At 38.8% G+C, this 17,970-nt stretch overlaps 1 protein-coding gene across 3 annotated transcripts in view; it reads right to left on the bottom strand.

Moving 5' to 3' along the window:
* Window positions 1-17,722, bottom strand: part of SLC66A2 (solute carrier family 66 member 2) — a 68,777-nt gene extending 51,055 nt beyond the window's left edge. The window contains exons 1-5 of one of the 3 annotated variants that reach the window (XM_072411562.1): window positions 17,528-17,722; window positions 14,534-14,636; window positions 13,363-13,694; window positions 7,574-7,707; window positions 2,289-2,342 (exon numbers count right to left, since the gene is read on the bottom strand). In XM_072411562.1, the coding sequence (XP_072267663.1) occupies window positions 2,289-2,342; window positions 7,574-7,707; window positions 13,363-13,565 (391 nt within the window). In that variant the 5' untranslated portion in view covers window positions 13,566-13,694; window positions 14,534-14,636; window positions 17,528-17,722. The remainder of the gene's footprint in view (window positions 1-2,288; window positions 2,343-7,573; window positions 7,708-13,362; window positions 13,695-14,533; window positions 14,637-17,527) is intronic. The other 2 variants (XM_072411560.1, XM_072411563.1) reach the window with 2 other exon arrangements.
* Window positions 17,723-17,970: the final 248 nt, after the last annotated feature.

Below are 17,970 nucleotides of genomic sequence, written 5' to 3' on the forward strand. Positions count from 1 at the left end.
ATATATATATATATATATATATATATATATATATATATATATATATATATGCCTATTTGACTCAATACAGTTTTTTTGTATTGAATCCAATACAAAATTATGTATATTTCCCACCACGCCTCTTGCATGAACCGACGCATGCACCAACGTCACAGGGAAGCCCTGGAGAACGTCTCTGCAGTGTCGGGAGAAGATCAAAGGAGGACGCCGCGCGAGGACCTGGACGGAGAAGCAGGACGCGGGAAGACGCCAAAGGAACAAGGTCACACCTCCAGTGTTACGTGGGATTACCACTTTTTGCAAGTAAAATCTAACCCAAGTCACACTCAGGAATACCGCTAGGGGGGCTATCAAATGACTAATCCATCCTACATCTACAGATTGCTAGGTTTAAAAGGATAGCTGAAATTGTTTTGAGGGAATTAAATAGCCAGTCGATAGTGGATGAACCACTGCTCTTGACTTATTTTTGGTGTGTAAATTTCAGTTTGAGCTATTGAAATCTGCAAAGAGCAGTAAACCACAAATACAGGTAGTCACCGAGTTATAAGCATCTGACATACAGACAACTACTATATATGAACAGACTTACCTGCTCGATGTGTGCAGGACAGAGGCTTCATTAGGGGGAGGGGATGTGGTTTGCATGACTTGCAGAAGAAATCTTTTGCTAAACATGGCCAAGGTTGTGGGTGATATTAAGGGCTGAGCTGTTCTACAACATCTTGTAACAATTTAATGACCATGGCAAACTCTGAAGTTGTTTCTTTTAGCATATCAAAGCACAACTTGCTCCAGAAGTTTGATGAATGTCTAGGCTCCATGGAAAGAGTCAAGTTGTGTTGGCTCATTAAGTTTAGAAGGGTGTCTAAGTCCACCCACATGGACTTAAAGAGCCAACACAGCTTGACTCCTTTCATTGCTATATTGTAATCACTAGCACCACCATCAGGCACCTTGATCCTTAGGGAAGTACTGGAATTGATGTGCCCCATTATTCACCTGTGATTCTGACGCCTCTGAATTCTCCCTAATATACTTCTAACTTCATTGTTTGATGTCTGAAAGTCCTCTGAGGAAGCCCCTTTAGGCGAAATGTGTCAGGACATGACATCTATCTTTTCTCCAACTCCTATATGGCTAATTCTGCATCCAAACGTAGGAGTCAATGTCTAGCCTTTTGCACCTTCCTATTGCAGTTAACCTAGGGATTTAATGAGTCTGTAATTTATACACTTGCTGTGTGATTCAACATTTTAAAACCTTGTCTAAATTTATGTTGTTTAATACACTTCTGCATCAAAAATACCCTACTCTTTCTCAGTCTTTTCATTTGTAATTACATTTTACAAGGAATATTCCAGACAAAAATGATATTTCTGGAAGGCCTGTGTACCTGTATTTTTTTCAGAACAAGATATTTCTGATGGGTTTTAATTAAACTCAAATTTCTTAATCAGAAGGTTTCTCTTTCTACGCAAGGCACAGGAGAAATAAATGGGTGGTGCACCCAGATAACTAGCAATTTTCTTTTGAGAGATTTATAGTTGCTTCCTGTACTGGGGACAGGAGGTGAAGGGGAATACTGTGAAACCAATGCGCAAAAATTAAGTTTTAGTATTTTTTCTTTCTGGACATAGAGAGGATAAATCTCTCTAAAGCAGCCTCAGACTGCTACTAAATCCATTACAGAAAGAGGGTTCCAACTTTCCCCCACTCTAACCAAAAGCAAACAAAAAGGTTTGAATGGCTGCCCTTTTAGCATTTTTAAAGCTTGTGTACACAAACATTTATTTGCATAAAAACTGCTTTGTTCCCTTTACAAGTCAAAAGAAAAGCTGTGTAGAAAGTGGTCAGTAGAATGTCATAAAGGGATAAGAAAGAGCATTAAAGTGCTTCTGAAGGAAGAAGGATCCATTTTCTTATTTACAAATGATGTTAAAGAGCCCACAAGGTCACTCCAGAAACATTGTTATTTGTTCATAAAATCAGAGACCATATAGTTGGTACGGGCTATAAAAACAATAAAAAAAAAAAAGATCTGTTACAGCCAAATGAGTACAAAACCCTTTTTTAGTTAGTAACTTGTCAATAATTATTGAAAACAAAATTTCCGAAAAAATGATTATTTAAAAAAAAAAAAAAGTAAGTAAACGATAATTGTTACATGGTTATGGTGCAATGAAAAAAAAAAAAAACGTAAAACTAATTTGAAATAAAGGGGGTTACTATTAAAATGAGGTGAGAAGGTATTATCCTCATGCAAGGTGGGTGTTAATAGTACATACCCAGAAAGCATCTCTTGGGATGAGTTTTGAATTCTTCATCCTTACTATCTGAGGCTATAAAAATTAAAGAATAGAAGAAAAGAAAGAAGAAAAAACAGAGCATTGATACAGTGCTTAGAAATAACTAGTATAGCTTTTTAATGACTTCATTAAAAGGTTCCAGTTTCATCTCACGCCAAGTCGCACGCTAAGATTTACGCACCTGCAGCTGAACCACTCTGATCCATTATGCGGCATGCCACCCAGGAATACATTCATTACTGCAATTATCACAGTCTGAAGCTGACCTTCAGGGCTCACTGGGTTAATCAAATCATATTTTTAGTCTTATTTTAACCAAGAAATGTATTTGCATATCACTAAAAAATTACAAACTATTTTAAACACATGGTGTAAATTAAATTTACTGTGCCACGGTTAGATTATACAATGGTGCCATTATTTCTTAGTGGCTTAAGAATTTTATGTAATATGTTTTTTTAGGTTTTTGTAGAGGGAAGGGTTTAAACACATATCAGGTTTTTGCAGTCTGAACTAAACTACAGATATTTACTTCCCTTCTTGTTCTAAGGATGCAACATGAAAGAGTAGATATTTCTCCAAGACCAATTATATATATATATATATATATTTATTTTTTTTTTTTTACCAGAAAGCTGTCCCCATTGGGGAATTTGTTCTAACCTATTGCTAATGTGAAAGAAATATAACTTTTGAGTTGACTTTTTATTCTTACTTAATGGCAAGACGTGGACCACTATTCATTACAGGGACAGAATCTTTGTCTTCCTACACTCTGCTACAACACATGCTAATAAATGTACTGGGGTGTGGTACCCCAGTGTAATATTATAGTGGCCAACTATGCACATTTCATTCATTGTGGTGGATTAAAGCAAAAATAGATCTGCGTTTTTCATTATTTAATTGCCATTTTAATGCACAACGTGAAAACACCATAATGCATATGTATCAACACACTACATAAAGTGAATGTTGTCCAATACATATTGCATCCTTATAAGTAGATAATGATGAAGGGGGGGAAGGTATTATTACCAACACAGACTCCAATGAACAGAGATATATTTTAATGATCGATAGCAATTAATGTCACATCAGTAAGATTAGGTTTATTCAATACTTGTTTGTTACATTATGTATGCCCAATGGGTACTGTCAGCATTTAGCCAACAGGCATGTTGTCATTCTACAGCAGTGCACAGTTGCTTATATAACACGCAACCTTTTTGTGTTCGGAAATAACTTTAACCAGTTTTTAAATGTTGTAGCGTGTCTAAGGTGATGCTAGCAGCAGGGGGTGTTGTTGCTGATGCTAGCAGCTAAGTTTTATGCTTTGAGCAGAGTACCACTTTCCAAAAACCCTTGCAAGGTTGTCTGTGCAGAGTGTCACTTTCAAGGGTTATTCTTTTATCCTTGATGCTTGAATTGCCCCCCTAGATGCTTTAAAGCTGGGCGCCACATTGCTTAGATCAGGCATGTCCACAGTCCGGCCTGCGGGCCAATTTGCAGCATGTGTTCAGGTTTTCACCCTTCCGCAGCCTCTGTCATTAAATCAATAGTATGCTGTGCGTGTGTAATCCTCTGTTTGTAGTGGGCATGTGCTGTGCGGGTGCCCACTCCGATTCCAAGAAAGTGCTCTACACAGAGTCCGGTGTCAGTGCTGGCTCACAGCACACAGCTACAGCACACGCCCACTACAAATGTAGGGGAATCCCTGTGCGCGCACACAGACACAGGCCACATATTATTGATTTTTGAAAGGGAATCCCTCATGTCACCTTGGTAGGTGCTCTGTACGGAGCCTGCATTGACACTGGGCTCCGTACAACACCGCCCCCCCATACCTATATATGGCGTACTTTCCTTGTTACCGAGCAACCATCAGGACACGCAGGGCGTACAGAGGATCTCCTGCAGATCAGGTAGATGTGTAAAATTATTTCTGACTGTGTAGAATGTCCTACATTTTTAATTCAGCAAAATTACACCTGCCACATCCCAAAATTAACAAAAAGTAGAAAAATGAGGGACTTTAAAGGCAGTGTATGTAACTAACAGTGTATGTAACTAACAGTTGTAAAATTCAACAATACCAGTAACATTAAATTTTTTTAATATACATAAAAACGAGCAATAATACAGCAAGACATGTAAACAACATGTGCAGGAATCATCCTCCATATGTTTCGTGGATCTGGTCCACTTCTTCAGGAGGATATTTGTTTCTATGGTTAAAAACATATATCATTTCAAAATTGCATACAAAAAATAAAAATTCAAATCACATTTTAACAAAATCCAAAAAAATTAAACTTTTTTTACTTATATTTAAAATCATGAGAACTCTCCCCTCCTGAAAAAGTGGACCAAACCTACAAAACGTGTAGAGCATGAGACATGCACATGTGGTTTGCATGTCTTGTATTATCACTTATATTTAATGTTTTAAACAATTAAACATTTCAATGTTACCGGTGTTGTTGAATTTTACAACTGTTAGTTACTCGGCAACATAATCGTGTGTGTGTGTGTGTATATATACACACACACACACACACACACAATTGTCCAATTAAGCCCCTGAAATGAAGTGATTGTGTAAAAAAAAGGATTTAGTTCCTAAAACATTTTTATGAAATCTTTTTGTTCAACCCACTGAATTAAAGCTATAACTGAACTAATATACTGAACTAATATATATATTAAAACACAAAGAAACTATTATGGTGCTTGGCATGGGAAGCGTGGCCAAGCTTGCCAGTGCATGTTTGACTAGACCCCCTAAAAAAATGTCAGAGTTCTGGAGTGATTTCTGTAAAAACTTGTTTAGATTTATTTGTTTTCTGTGTGAAGAAATGAAAAGTATGCCATTTGCAATAAAAAGTAAAATAAAATACTTCATTTTCATTTAATGGAAATGGTTCAAAGAATGTCAGGCTGGATGGTCCGCCCCCACAAATTTTAACCTCACGAAATCTGGCCCTCTTTGCAAAAAGTTTAGACACCCCTGGCTTAGATCAAACATCCAATTATCTTTCATGTCTGCAGTAAATTTTACCTAAAATTATATAATACACGTTTCTTTTTATTACTCCACAAATTGGATACTGTATGTCACATCAGTAAGATTAGGTTTATTCAATACTTGTTTGTTACATTATGTATGCCCAATGGGTACTGTCAGCATTTAGCCAACAGGCATGTTGTCATTCTACAGCAGTGCACAGTTGCTTATATAACACGCAACCTTTTTGTGTTCGGAAATAACTTTAACCAGTTTTTAAATGTTGTAGCGTGTCTAAGGTGATGCTTTGGCTACTCAGAAAATACAAACATTAAAAAGACACACAAAATCTGGAAACATGCATGCATGCAAAGATACATTTATAAGCATGCTTGACATTTAACATTCCCCACCTTTTTCAAGGACAATTCTGGAGAAGCAGAGTCCCCAAAAAGCTTAGTATGTTACAGTTAAAAATGCAGGAGTCAATGGAAACCTCTATGTACTATTGCACCCGTTGCCTATCTGTATGAAATACATGTGCTATTCAGTCCCATTCAAATCTTATAGTCTACCATCTGCTACACCCTTAGCACTTCTTACAGTTAAATAAGTCTGTTATTACTACAGTGCAGCAAGAATAAAATGTAATGTGACGACAGGTGGGCCCAAACAATATGGATGAGGGGGATGCAGGCATATGACACACCCAGAAGTGTTGGATGCTGAAGATTATACTGGTGGCCGGAGCTCTGCAAGAGAACAAAAACCTAAGGCATGGCAGGTTAGCAGCAGGAGAGGGTAATAAATGATCAATACTATTCTATTGTAATGTACAATATTAAAACATATACAATGCATGTATTTGTTGTATTTTGCTGTACCGAGAGCCTGAGTTAGAATGAACATGCACTTTTCCCATTTCCACATTTTAAACCTCGCACTGACACTAGATTTTTGTCATTCAAGGCAAAAGATATTAAGCAAAGGTTTTTGCTATTTTTTACTGTTGGGGAGCTGTTCCCCTTTCTGTAAAACAAAACAGCACTGTCTGCCCACCTTGTTTGTTCAAAGGTAGCTAAAAAAGATCAGTTTTTCCAGCAATTATAATTAAGTGGGTAGGAAGCTTAAAACATGCTGTGCACCTGGCAAAATCTGACACCATTTACAGGCTTAAAAGTGTGTCCGAACCAGGCACAGGCTGGAGCACCTGGGCCCAATGGGAAAAGTCTTTGTCCTGGATTGCATACAATGTATAGAAAAGGTGGGTATTACCACTGCTACTCACTTTCTATAAAGTATATGGTGTACATTCTATATGATCCCTACAGACAATTAGCCACTGCATAGTTGAGAGGCAGGGGAATTGCCAACCATTTCACTATACAATTATTTAGGCTTTTGAATTTTTTCTTAAAGCAGATATGAGCTCATAAAAAAGTCATCAGGAGGTAGTATTAATTGACCTGCTTGGTGTCTTTTGTCAGAAAAAAAAACTCTGGCCCCTGGTGGCCAATATTTAGGCTCTAGAGGGTACAGCACAAACACTGCGTAGTGTAGAGCTCGGCTCTACCACACACAGAGCTAGTCGCAGGGGATAATGTAACACCTAAGCGTGTGCAGGAGTTAAGTCATTGGTGATCATCCAATGGCCAAAAAGGAATAGCCATCTTCACAAAGCCCTCCATGGAGCCAGCATAGAAAATGGCACCTTCAGAGGATGCAGTGAGAACAGATCTTGGACACAGGGCTGCACACAGGGAAGGTATGAGCCATAGGTGGAAAGTATACTGTGCATACTTGCCAATTATGGCAGAAGCTCACCACCTACCAACAAGTTTAGTTCCGCTTTAAGACACAAAGGTTTTCTTTTAAAATAACGTGCAGCTGTACAGAGGTTCTCCATGGTTATCCCAAATACATACAAAAGGGAGTATATGACGTAGTGTAATGACGTGTTTAATTCCTAAGCATTGTGTTTTAATGGCTATGATTACAGTCACCCTCTTGCAGTACGCAGATTTCACTAGATTGTAAATCTTCTATAAATGTCCACATAAACAAGGAATGTGGCACTCCGTCCATGCACGATGGGAACAATACCATAAGATAGAATCCTTTTTTAAATAATGGGATGGTGAGTCTTTAGCATCACTGATTAAAACATTATATCAATAAAATGTCAGCCATAAGTAAAGTGGGCAGCAACTGCTGACAGTTGGTTACTAATACATTTATAAACGGTCATATCACTAACCTGTGAATGCACGTCGCTTTGTGTTCATCTCACTTGCAACGCGTACTTCTGTGCACAGTTTCAGCATCAGCAGCATGGTGGCAATCATAATGATACTTTGCCATAGAAGCGGGGATTCAAAACGGCGGCCAAACCTTAAAATAAAATGTTGACAGTCTAAATTAGAATTCTAAGTATACCAATCAACCTATCACAAAACATATTCTGTAAAGCAAATGTACAGTTGGTCTTGTATCTTTTAATGCAATAAAATCAAAAGTGACTTGGTTCCAGGACAGTGTACACCAGTCACGTATCACACAGGGACAGTGGTTCTAAAACTAGCTCCAGCCCTATAGGTAGCAAAAACAGCTTCCAGTTTGTTAGTAGGGGTTTCGAGTGGAGCCTCAAATTGCACTCAAACCCAATCCCTAAATCACCATAGAAGTCAGAACATGTTAATCTTATTAGAAAAAAATTGCAATAAAGTAGTATATTAGGTTATTTTGAGATTTCTTTTAAGAAGGTCTCTGTTTAAACACATTCTAACATATTGTGTCCCAATCTACCTTTTGGGTTTTTCAGTTGTTCCATTCCTAAATTGTTCCATGCTTATAGAAACCACAAAAGGCTGTTTAACACATCTTATGCAGGTATGGCCCATTATTGTCAGATACAAACAGTGAAACAGCAACTATGGTTTAATCTGCTGCTTCAGTACAAAGCTTTTTAAAAACATTATAGCTCCCTTCTTCAGAGCTCCTCCCAAGAGCAACCAAGAACTGATGCAAGCAGTAGGATTTTCTCCAGAGATGAGGTATACAAATATCAAACTGCCTTGATAGGTAGATGTCAATCTGAAGAAGTAGCCATTCCAAGGAAGGCTGCACCTGCATGCGGACGTACGTAGGTAACACCCACAGGTGTCCTGAACCTGCATGGTTGATGAAAACCAGTAAAAGAAAGCAGAGTGCCAGGGTAGATAAGGCTGGAGAGGAAAGCATTTGATGATGCTGGGGAGGAAAGGGTTAGATGATGCTGATGTCCTCCAGCCAGAAAATTAGGGAACCAACTTCAGGACAGGAAAGGAGCCCGTGCAAGACTGCAGGTAAGGCTGGAGATCACCTTTACCATGAAAGGTAACAGGCAATGTAAAAGTTTTCTTTAAGTGATATATTGGTATTTCAGCAAAAAGCTAGTCCCAAGTTATGTCCAATGTGAACAGACAAGACGGGCATTTCACAAATAGTGAAAAATCATTACCATCATTGATGCAAGGAGATGAAAGGAGGCTGAACAATCAACAACTGTGTGACAAGCAGTTCAGACATGCCCAACAGAGTGAAAACAGAGCAAGATTAAAGAAGCAGTGGATTGCATAGAATACAAAGGACTATGTCAGGACAGGGTCACTCTGTATGTAAAAGCAAACTTGTAAAAAAGGAATCTTACACACCCTTCTTTGTTAAAACCACACCTATCAGTCGGTCCTTGCCTGCTAAAACTAAACTATTTAGTTGAGTCCAATACATGTGTCCCCATCACATGCTGTGGTTCTTCTCGCTGCATTCTATGTCCTGCAGCGAGAAACTGCACCATGCGGTGCAGGAAGCAAGTATTTGACATACCCAGAACCAATGTGCAGAAGGCATTTAATATATGGGCTCCTAGAAAGGTGAGCTTTTGCCCTCTTTTTATTAATTCATTTTATTTCTACTTCACAACCATCAAAAAAATGGTGTATAAAAAAATAGTTTTTGGTGTTTGTGACTCCCTGGGAAGTTTTGGATCAAGTCAATGGGGCCATCTAAAAAAAAAAAAAAAATATTAAAGTGGTACCAAACCTAATTTTTAGGAATTGCAAGAAGGAAGGGACTACCTACAAATGGGACAGGTGATGTTTTTTCTGGAATAAAACAAACATACCTGTATACCTGTCTGTAATCTTTGTCCATATCTGTATACCTGGCTGCTGGGAATGAATGAACTCCTGCTCATCTATGCCTGGCCAATCAAGATGGCCCAATCCTGAACACAGAAAGGGATGGGGTAGGAGGAAGGATTCTAGCAAAGCAGCAAGGAGAGGTGAGTTTAGTTTAAAAAATTGTGAATAGGCAGCCTCTGTCCCTTCTGCAAAAAAGAACCTGATTGTACACAATGTTTTACCTTTTAGGTTTGGCTACCCTTTATAATAATCTGTATCTGTAATAATTTGTATGAAGAGTCTCCATGAGAAAGTAGGCCCAAAAAGATTGGTATTTTGAAGGTATTTTACAATGAGATTTCATAAAAAAAAATAACATTATTTACAAATTATTTGTTAAAAACACTTTGGAAAAAAAAAAGGAAAAGGACATAAAAAATCATCATAAATCAAAATCATAAATTTATCATAAATTTAAATCAATGGACCATATAGGTCACTAAACAAATGTCTTCTGCCACTAAGGGAGATATTTAGAAATTGAACCACCAAGGGTCAATGGAATAAATTGACTAGACATAAATCTGCTACCACAAAAAAAACTTTGGGCCTACTTTCTCTTGGAGGCTCTTCATACTCCAAAAAGAGAATTAGATCTCTCCCTTGCTATTTGTTCTATTTGGGGATGGGGTAGATATGGAATTAATTAACGTATAAAGAGTTTTTCATCCATTCCTAAATATCTTTTATAATAGATCCAAAAAACAAAGACTGCAGTAAAACCCTGACTGAAGCTCCAAAGTTTAACCCACTATCCAAAAATCAATATGGAGCAAACTTCTGCTTAAAGCCACTCCAGACCTAGACCTGATTTAATAAACATTTTGTATTTATGTCAAAACTGCTCATTTGTTTTATCTTGATTTAAGAGAGAAACATGTCTGACATGGCAGATTTAACAATCAGTATTTATGTATAACCTCATCTACTTCTTCTTTGAGTTCCAACTAACATATGCAATAAACATATAGTGCTAGTATTAGCTCCTGTTGTCACAAATAAAAGCAATGGTGAAGTCTAATATTATTATTAAACAGGATTTATATAGCCCCAACATATTACGTAGCGCTGTACATTAAATAGGGTTGCAAATGACAAACAGATAAGACAGTGACACGAGGAGAGGACCCTGCACCAATACGGTTCATTTATATCCACTTTACAGTCCTATATTCCTGCAAGTTATGATCTGTGACTATTTATTAATATTAATATTATACAGTATTTATATAGCGTCAACATGTTATGCAGTGCTGTACAAAGTACCCAGGGTAAACACAGACACAGGGAGAACCTGCAAACTCCATGCACTGCCCGAGATTCGAACCTGGGACCCAGCGCTGCTAACCTCTATGCCACTGTTCTGCCCTTAAAATCTAATTTTCTCATAAAATTTGGTTGGTTGGCTTCCCTCCAAAGCTTTATGCTGGCAAAGCTAAGCAAAAAAAAAATCAAACCTTTTATGAGGTGCCCAGACTTATGGCACCTAATACACTAGGAGATCTATTTATAAAGCTGTGTACCTGACATTCACTAAAAAAAATTCCCTGGTTGAGAATCATTTACTGCCATTGAAACACATGAAACTGAAAGAGGAATGTTTCAGTGAATGCCAGATATACACATCCATATAAACCCCCTTATTCTGGTCTTACTACAAAGTTATATTTAAACATCATAACTGGTATAACAGAAAATAAAAATCAAAGGTTCAAGTATGATGTCAGTGTGAGTGGGTATTTTTATCTCTGACTTTATTTGGGGTTCCTAAAGACCAATAAGCTTAAATCCTCTTTCCTCTGGACCTTTAGGCTCCAGAATTTCATAGACAGCTCGGCCATAAATAAATCTGTCCGGTAGATAGGGAATTAATGGCACAGACATTTCAAAGTACTTATAATGCACATATATCAAGCTCCAATATATTAAGTGCTTATCTAACTATGCCAAATATGATTCATCCAAAAGGATACCGAACAAAGGTTTACAAACTCAACAATATATATAAAATGTTATTTATTCAAGTTTAGCACTTGGTCAACCTGACCCTTTTTCTGCAGTTTGGACATTCAGTGCCAAATGTATTAGGCAATTAGTTGACTCTCTGCTACCGGAATCAGTAACCCCCCCCCCCACAGCAATAATTTTATCAGTTTCTTATATTTACTGCTTACATCTTATAACAAGTCATTGCAGAAATTCATTGTTAATAATTATGTATGATAAATACCAGTCACATGTAAAATAAAAAGACCAGTTAAAATGAAACTAAAATATAGCAATGGCTTGGAACATTTTTGGTGCAGGCACTAGGTAAATTTCTGTTTTGAGTTTGCATATATTTTAAAATCTTATGAAGCACAGAAGTGGCTACCTAAAACAGAAAATACCAGCCCCAATTATTGAAAGCTTTCAAGTTATGTGTAACCATGTGTATACTTAAAGGCCCTGATTTAATAAAGTTCTCCAAGGCTGTAAAGAATACACTTAGTGAAGCTGGGGGATCCAGCAAACCTGAAATGGATCTGGTCCAGGATTGAAAACATTTGGTAACAAATAGCTAACGACTTTTAGGAAATCCATTCCAGGTTTGCTGGATTACCCAGCTTCACTAATGAAAGTGTATTCTCTCAGGCCTTGAGAACTTTAATAAATCAGGGCCAAAGTATTTAATATGATTTTTCCTAATATTATATGAAATTATTATTGTTTATTTTCTGTACTATGTTGAGTAATTGAAAAGATAAATATCGATAGCTGCAGCACAAGTCTACAATATAAAAATGTAGTTTTATCATTTTATATACTGGGCACAAGCAACTCCCTGTGGTTTTGAATATGCATATTGTATTTCCTAGGAGTAATCCTAGTGAACACAACGCCCTGTGTCTACAAGAAACCATCATTTTTGCCTCTCTATGTCTGCAATGCAAGCTTGTGGGATTGTTTTATTTTAATAAAGAAGGGCAAGAGAAATTGGGAAGCACAGATTGCAGTGACCCATCCCAAATAAGAGGTTCTCACAATATGGTTTAGGGCTATTATTATACACTATATATAAACAGGTGTATGTCCTCTTACTTAATTCACATCCTTTTTGCCCCCCCATGCAGAACAAGTGGAATGGGGCTGTAATTCTTGGAGCTACAGGTAGTCCCCGAGTTAAGGACATTTGACATACGGACCACTGCTAGATACAAACAGGGCTTCCCTACTCGCTCATGTGCAGGACGGAGGCTTGATGGGGCAGAGCCTTGCACTGGAGGTGGCTGTGTGGTGGGCAGGTGGTGGATGGCCCCTCTGTGCCCCCATTCATTCTCAATAGGAAGCCTGCTTGTACTGTACATACATAGCAGGAAGTTATCTCGTCAGTACAGTACACCAAACGTGCTGACAAGTGTGTACTGTACAGTATTATGCAGAAGAGCGTGTACTGTACAGTATTGTGCAGAAGAGCTCATCTTCATCCTCTTCATCAACTCCATCAAGTTCTACCAACATTGTTTAAGGCTGCACTGTATTTGAAAATGTTTAAGCACAGAAAGGTAAAAATAAATAAAATGTTTAGACAAACATCTGTTCTTTCTGCATTTATTGAAATAATGTACCAGTTCCAACTTAAATACAAATTCAATTTAGGAAGAAACCTACAGTCCCTATCTATTATGTAACTCGGGGACTATCTGTATATGGAAATGTTCCAGATCTTGTGTAACAGAATGTAATACTTTGGTTTCAGTACATAACCTGAACATAACAACAGTTCTGATGTGTATTTTTTGGATGAAATACTGCAACACATGCAAAAAAAAAAGTGCTTACTTACCAAAACAATATTCGCAGTATGTTGGCCACTAGTAGCATAAGACAAACATAGACCGAGAAGCCCTCCGCATTCTCTGTTCTTCTAATGTCTCTGTATTGTGGAATGTATGGCACTATCCCCCCAAAGATCATAGCGGCTGATGCACCCCAAGATATCAGCTGCTGCACAGAGGCTACAAACCAGTCTGCTCCTTCCTCATCCATCCTGGCTCAGGGTCACCTTGTCTCTCCTTTGGTTTTATCCAGCTTCTCTGGCAAAGTCACTTTATCAGGATTAGAACAGTTGGTCTTGGCGCCAAGCATATGCTTGGATTTTATATCTCATTATAGTACCTGCAAGAAAAACAGAAGAGATCTGCACAATTAGTTATATATATTTTTTCACTGTACATATATGGAGATTAGTTAGATTAGATTTAGAGAGTATAGTTCTATTAAGCTACGTACACACTTCCAATTATTATCGTTGGAAAACGAACGACGAACGTTCATGCACGATATATATGAACGATCGTATAGCACCGATCCTGCACATAGAGTTAACGACACGATCGTTCGTAGATATTGTACACACAATAGATACGATCGTTTGAGCGATAGAGGAACTATGTGCACGACAGGAAAGTGAACGGACGTTCGTTCATCACGCATGCTCTGAACATGGACGATCAACGAACGACCGTACACACGAACGATGTTCAACGATCGTCGTCCAATCCGATCCGTCGGTCCGGTCGTTCGTTTCCAGCGATTTTCCTCGTTCGTCGGCGTCGTTGGTTACTTTTTTACGAACGATTTTTTGCCCAATCGATCGTTCGCCGTTCGATTGGAACGATAAAAATTGGAAGTGTGTACGCACCTTTAGTCTCTGCTGAAGTTGAGATAAAACCCAGTTATCAGTCTGCCCTTTATTTTACACAATAAAAGTATATATGTACAGAACATACAAGGCCAAACAGGCTGTAAATCCCTATTACAAAGAAAGAAAGTGTTATTAAAAGGATTATCCCAGTCTATGTTCCTATAACAACAAAAACAAATGAATAAGAGATGCAACAGTTATAACAAGTACAACTGACACAAATGAAGAATTAAAAGCAGTTCTGGGGGTTGGGAGAACACCATCTGTTTCCCGGGCTATACAGTGCTTCTAGCTCACCAAGGTGACTGACCTACAAAGCACGATCTTCTGTAATCATCCCACAGCCACTCCTAGTGACCTCATAGAGCGGGACTGAGGAAGCAAATGCCTTAACGAACACCAGGAATAGAAATCTATACCAAGATAAGAGATCAAAGCTGAATATTAGCATTGGATTGTAATAAACAGCATAAGGAACAATATTTTTAAAAAAAAAGTATAAATATTTTTACAACACACAAAACTAGAGTTTTCAGATTTAATAAATAATAGAAATATCATAACAAGTACGTATGTCTGATTTGATCATCAAATCTGTTGTGAGCCCCAAAAAGAAGTTTTACAGTACAAATCTAAAATTGTGGTTGCAGTCTGCATATGTGGAGTTATGTAGATCACAAGAGGTCACTTTCTCTATTTACTATCACCAATATTTGTAATACATCTTCTTTGTATCACAACAAAGCTTTTTCATAGCCCCATAACCACCAGCAATGAAATCTGCAGCTCCCTAGATTATTCACAAGAATATGACTGATACGGCTTGGTATATCACTCTACAGATCTGTTCCAAATCCTTCCATAATGTAGTATTTAAAGTTTCAGGTCATCTGGGCAAAGTGGAGACTTACATCAGGCTATATTGTGCTACAAAGACCCTTGGCACAGATGTGCAGATCAGAATGTTGAGAAAAAGCAAACTTGGCTGGAAGAAAAGAATGCGCCTTTTTTATTTATTTATTTTTTTTTACTAATAATACGTGGATTGGATTCGTGAAGTAGATTGGGAAAAGAAGCAAATTTTTATTTGTTAAGTGAACAGACTTGGTCACCTTGGGAGACATTCAGCCCGGGCCCCACATGAGGTCCATAACATATATACAATAGTCACTCCCTGCTCCTTCTAGATTGTCAATTCTATTGCTTTACAACAATTCATCTTTCACAGATCTGTATCAGAGCAAATGTACTGGGGAGCAATAGCCCATTAGCTGGACAAATCAAGCTGAGATTTGTGAGTTAGAAGTGTCATTATCGGCAAAGTTTTCTTTCACCATCGCAACACGTCCCAACATAACAGGGGCATTTCCTGGAAGATCAGTTCCTAATGCCCCCAGAACTACAACTCCCAAGATCCCTTTCCATAAACACAGTGTGGGGGGTATGTTTTGGAAATTAACACAGCTAAAATGTTTTGCTGAAAAAGCAATCAATCGGCACCGTTCTGGAGACCAGCAGGCAGGGTTGATATAACTAGCTGTCATTTTGGTGCAGCAAATGTACTGTGTGAGCAGAAAATTAGAAGCACCCTGGACTTTTGGCAGATTATTAGGTATTCTTCTGTCCCCAACCTCCTCCTTGTCTATCACAAAATGAAGTGCAAGGCCACTTGTTCTGCGGATGGCCAGCTGGCTTAGATACAACGCCAGCACTTAGATCTATGGGTAGCTTGGAATTCCAGTGGCAGCCGTGCCAATCATAACAGGACTAACCAGTTTGTATTACGGTGAACAAACCTGTAACTATTAAGGTTGCAGGGGAGGTTAAGGCAAACTGGGTGAAACGGATGCTCTTTTTTCCAATCTCTGCCGATTTTTTCTAGATAAACCAATACTGATAGGGTCTTTACCATGTCCCCTCCATGTTCAGATATACAGTAGGTGTGCTTCGTACCATATGGCCTCCAGAGTCCCAGCCTTTTGGGCCCCAGCTATCAATATCTTGTTGGGCATTGCAACCAGATCATCCGACAATGGAAGAACTGCTGATAGGTTCCTAAAGCCAACAAGACCATCCAGCTCTTCCTTCAAAACGTATAAATAAGATGAGCCATGCCAAAACCTGGACCACATGTCCCTTTAATAATTGTGCACTAGCAAAGATATACTGATTGTAATATAGGATACTGCAAGGACATCTGAAAGTTCTGAAACATTGGCCGGTCATTACTGCTTCTGAAAATGCAGCTTGCCTGTCTGTCTCTGGTGTCTTCCAAGGCACAGACTATGACAAGCATGCAGCCAGAGAAGTTAGAACTCCAGGTACATGTCACTGCAAGTACTATGACCATAGATCAGCTAGACCAGGTGTGCCCAACAGGTGGATGGCGATCTACCGATAGATTGCAAAGGCAACGCAAGTAGATTGCGGAGCCCTGCCTTTCAAAATAAACTCTACCACCCACAGGAGTTTATGTCCAAGTTTTTATTGTTGGTAGATCATTTTAAATGTAGCCACAAGCCAAAAAAGTGTGGGCACCCCTAAACTAGGGCAATCTTCTTATATCTCTACTTCTTATATTCAATCAAAGCAAAAAAACTGGGATCTATTCTTGATCACAGTGGACTTATTACTAAAAATAGTATTTGATTGCGAAGACCACTTTATCCTTTACAATTAAAAACTTTTTTTTTTTTTTTTTTAAATACTTTTATAAACTTTCCTCCCACTTCTGGGGTTCCCACCATGGGAAGTAGAATGTATGGATAATCTTAGGGCCCCTATTTCACATAACCCCAGCAGGCTGCAGAGATCCTCAGAGGGCGCTGGTGGAAGAGCCCAATCTGCCTATGTGCACGATGGGGCACCGCGTCTGGTACATTAGTGGGACCCCCACCATGGATGCCGTGCCTGATCTCACACATGCACCACGTCTACAATCCTGCACCCTTCCTGGGATATGTGACAATCTTATCCACTGAACACCAATATTTCAGAGATTTAATAATTTTATATATAAGTATTAAAACAAAAAACACAGATTTGATTTTTTTTAAACTGTAAGAGAGGGAGCAATGCTACCATCCAATCACATTCATGGTGACAGGTCCGCTTTAATAGACATTTCTTCTATTGGGCTCAGTATAGAGAGCAGCTTTGTAATACACAGCCCGACCCCAGACAGCATATCATATTGTATGTCACAAAGACGAAGCCGGTGCGTCAGCCAGCCGGACACTTCCCCTCCTCCGGGTGACAGAGCAATGCCGGACCCCTAATAATGATAGCTCCCCTCCCCCCTCACCTTGTGTCAGCTGTTACACCGCGGGGACTCCAATCACCAATGTCCAGCACTGCGCTCCTCTCACATCCTCATCCACTACTGCCACACATCTGATTGGTGCCTCGGGCGAGGAGGAGGGGCTATGGCGCTACGTCACTCTAAGCGCCGGCTGATCCCTTGGAGGAAGTAGAATGGTCAGGTGTGAGGAGAGGAGGGGAGGGGAGGGGAGGGGGAGCTGAGAGTCACACGTGGCTGTAACCAGCAACAATTTATTATTTCCCTCTGCCTGAGGTAACCTGTGCAGCAAAGGAGGATACACATCCTTATATTACGGACAGGTTTAATGGGAGAGATGTGAGAGGAAGCTGGCTGCTCACTTTTCGGATCTGTATGATTCAGGACCTAATTGTCTGTAAAGAATATACAGGTAGTCCCCGGCTTACATACAAGACAGGGATTGTAAT

Source organism: Pyxicephalus adspersus, chromosome 5 (genome assembly GCF_032062135.1).
Source record: "Pyxicephalus adspersus chromosome 5, UCB_Pads_2.0, whole genome shotgun sequence".
Lineage (NCBI taxonomy): Eukaryota > Metazoa > Chordata > Amphibia > Anura > Pyxicephalidae > Pyxicephalus > Pyxicephalus adspersus.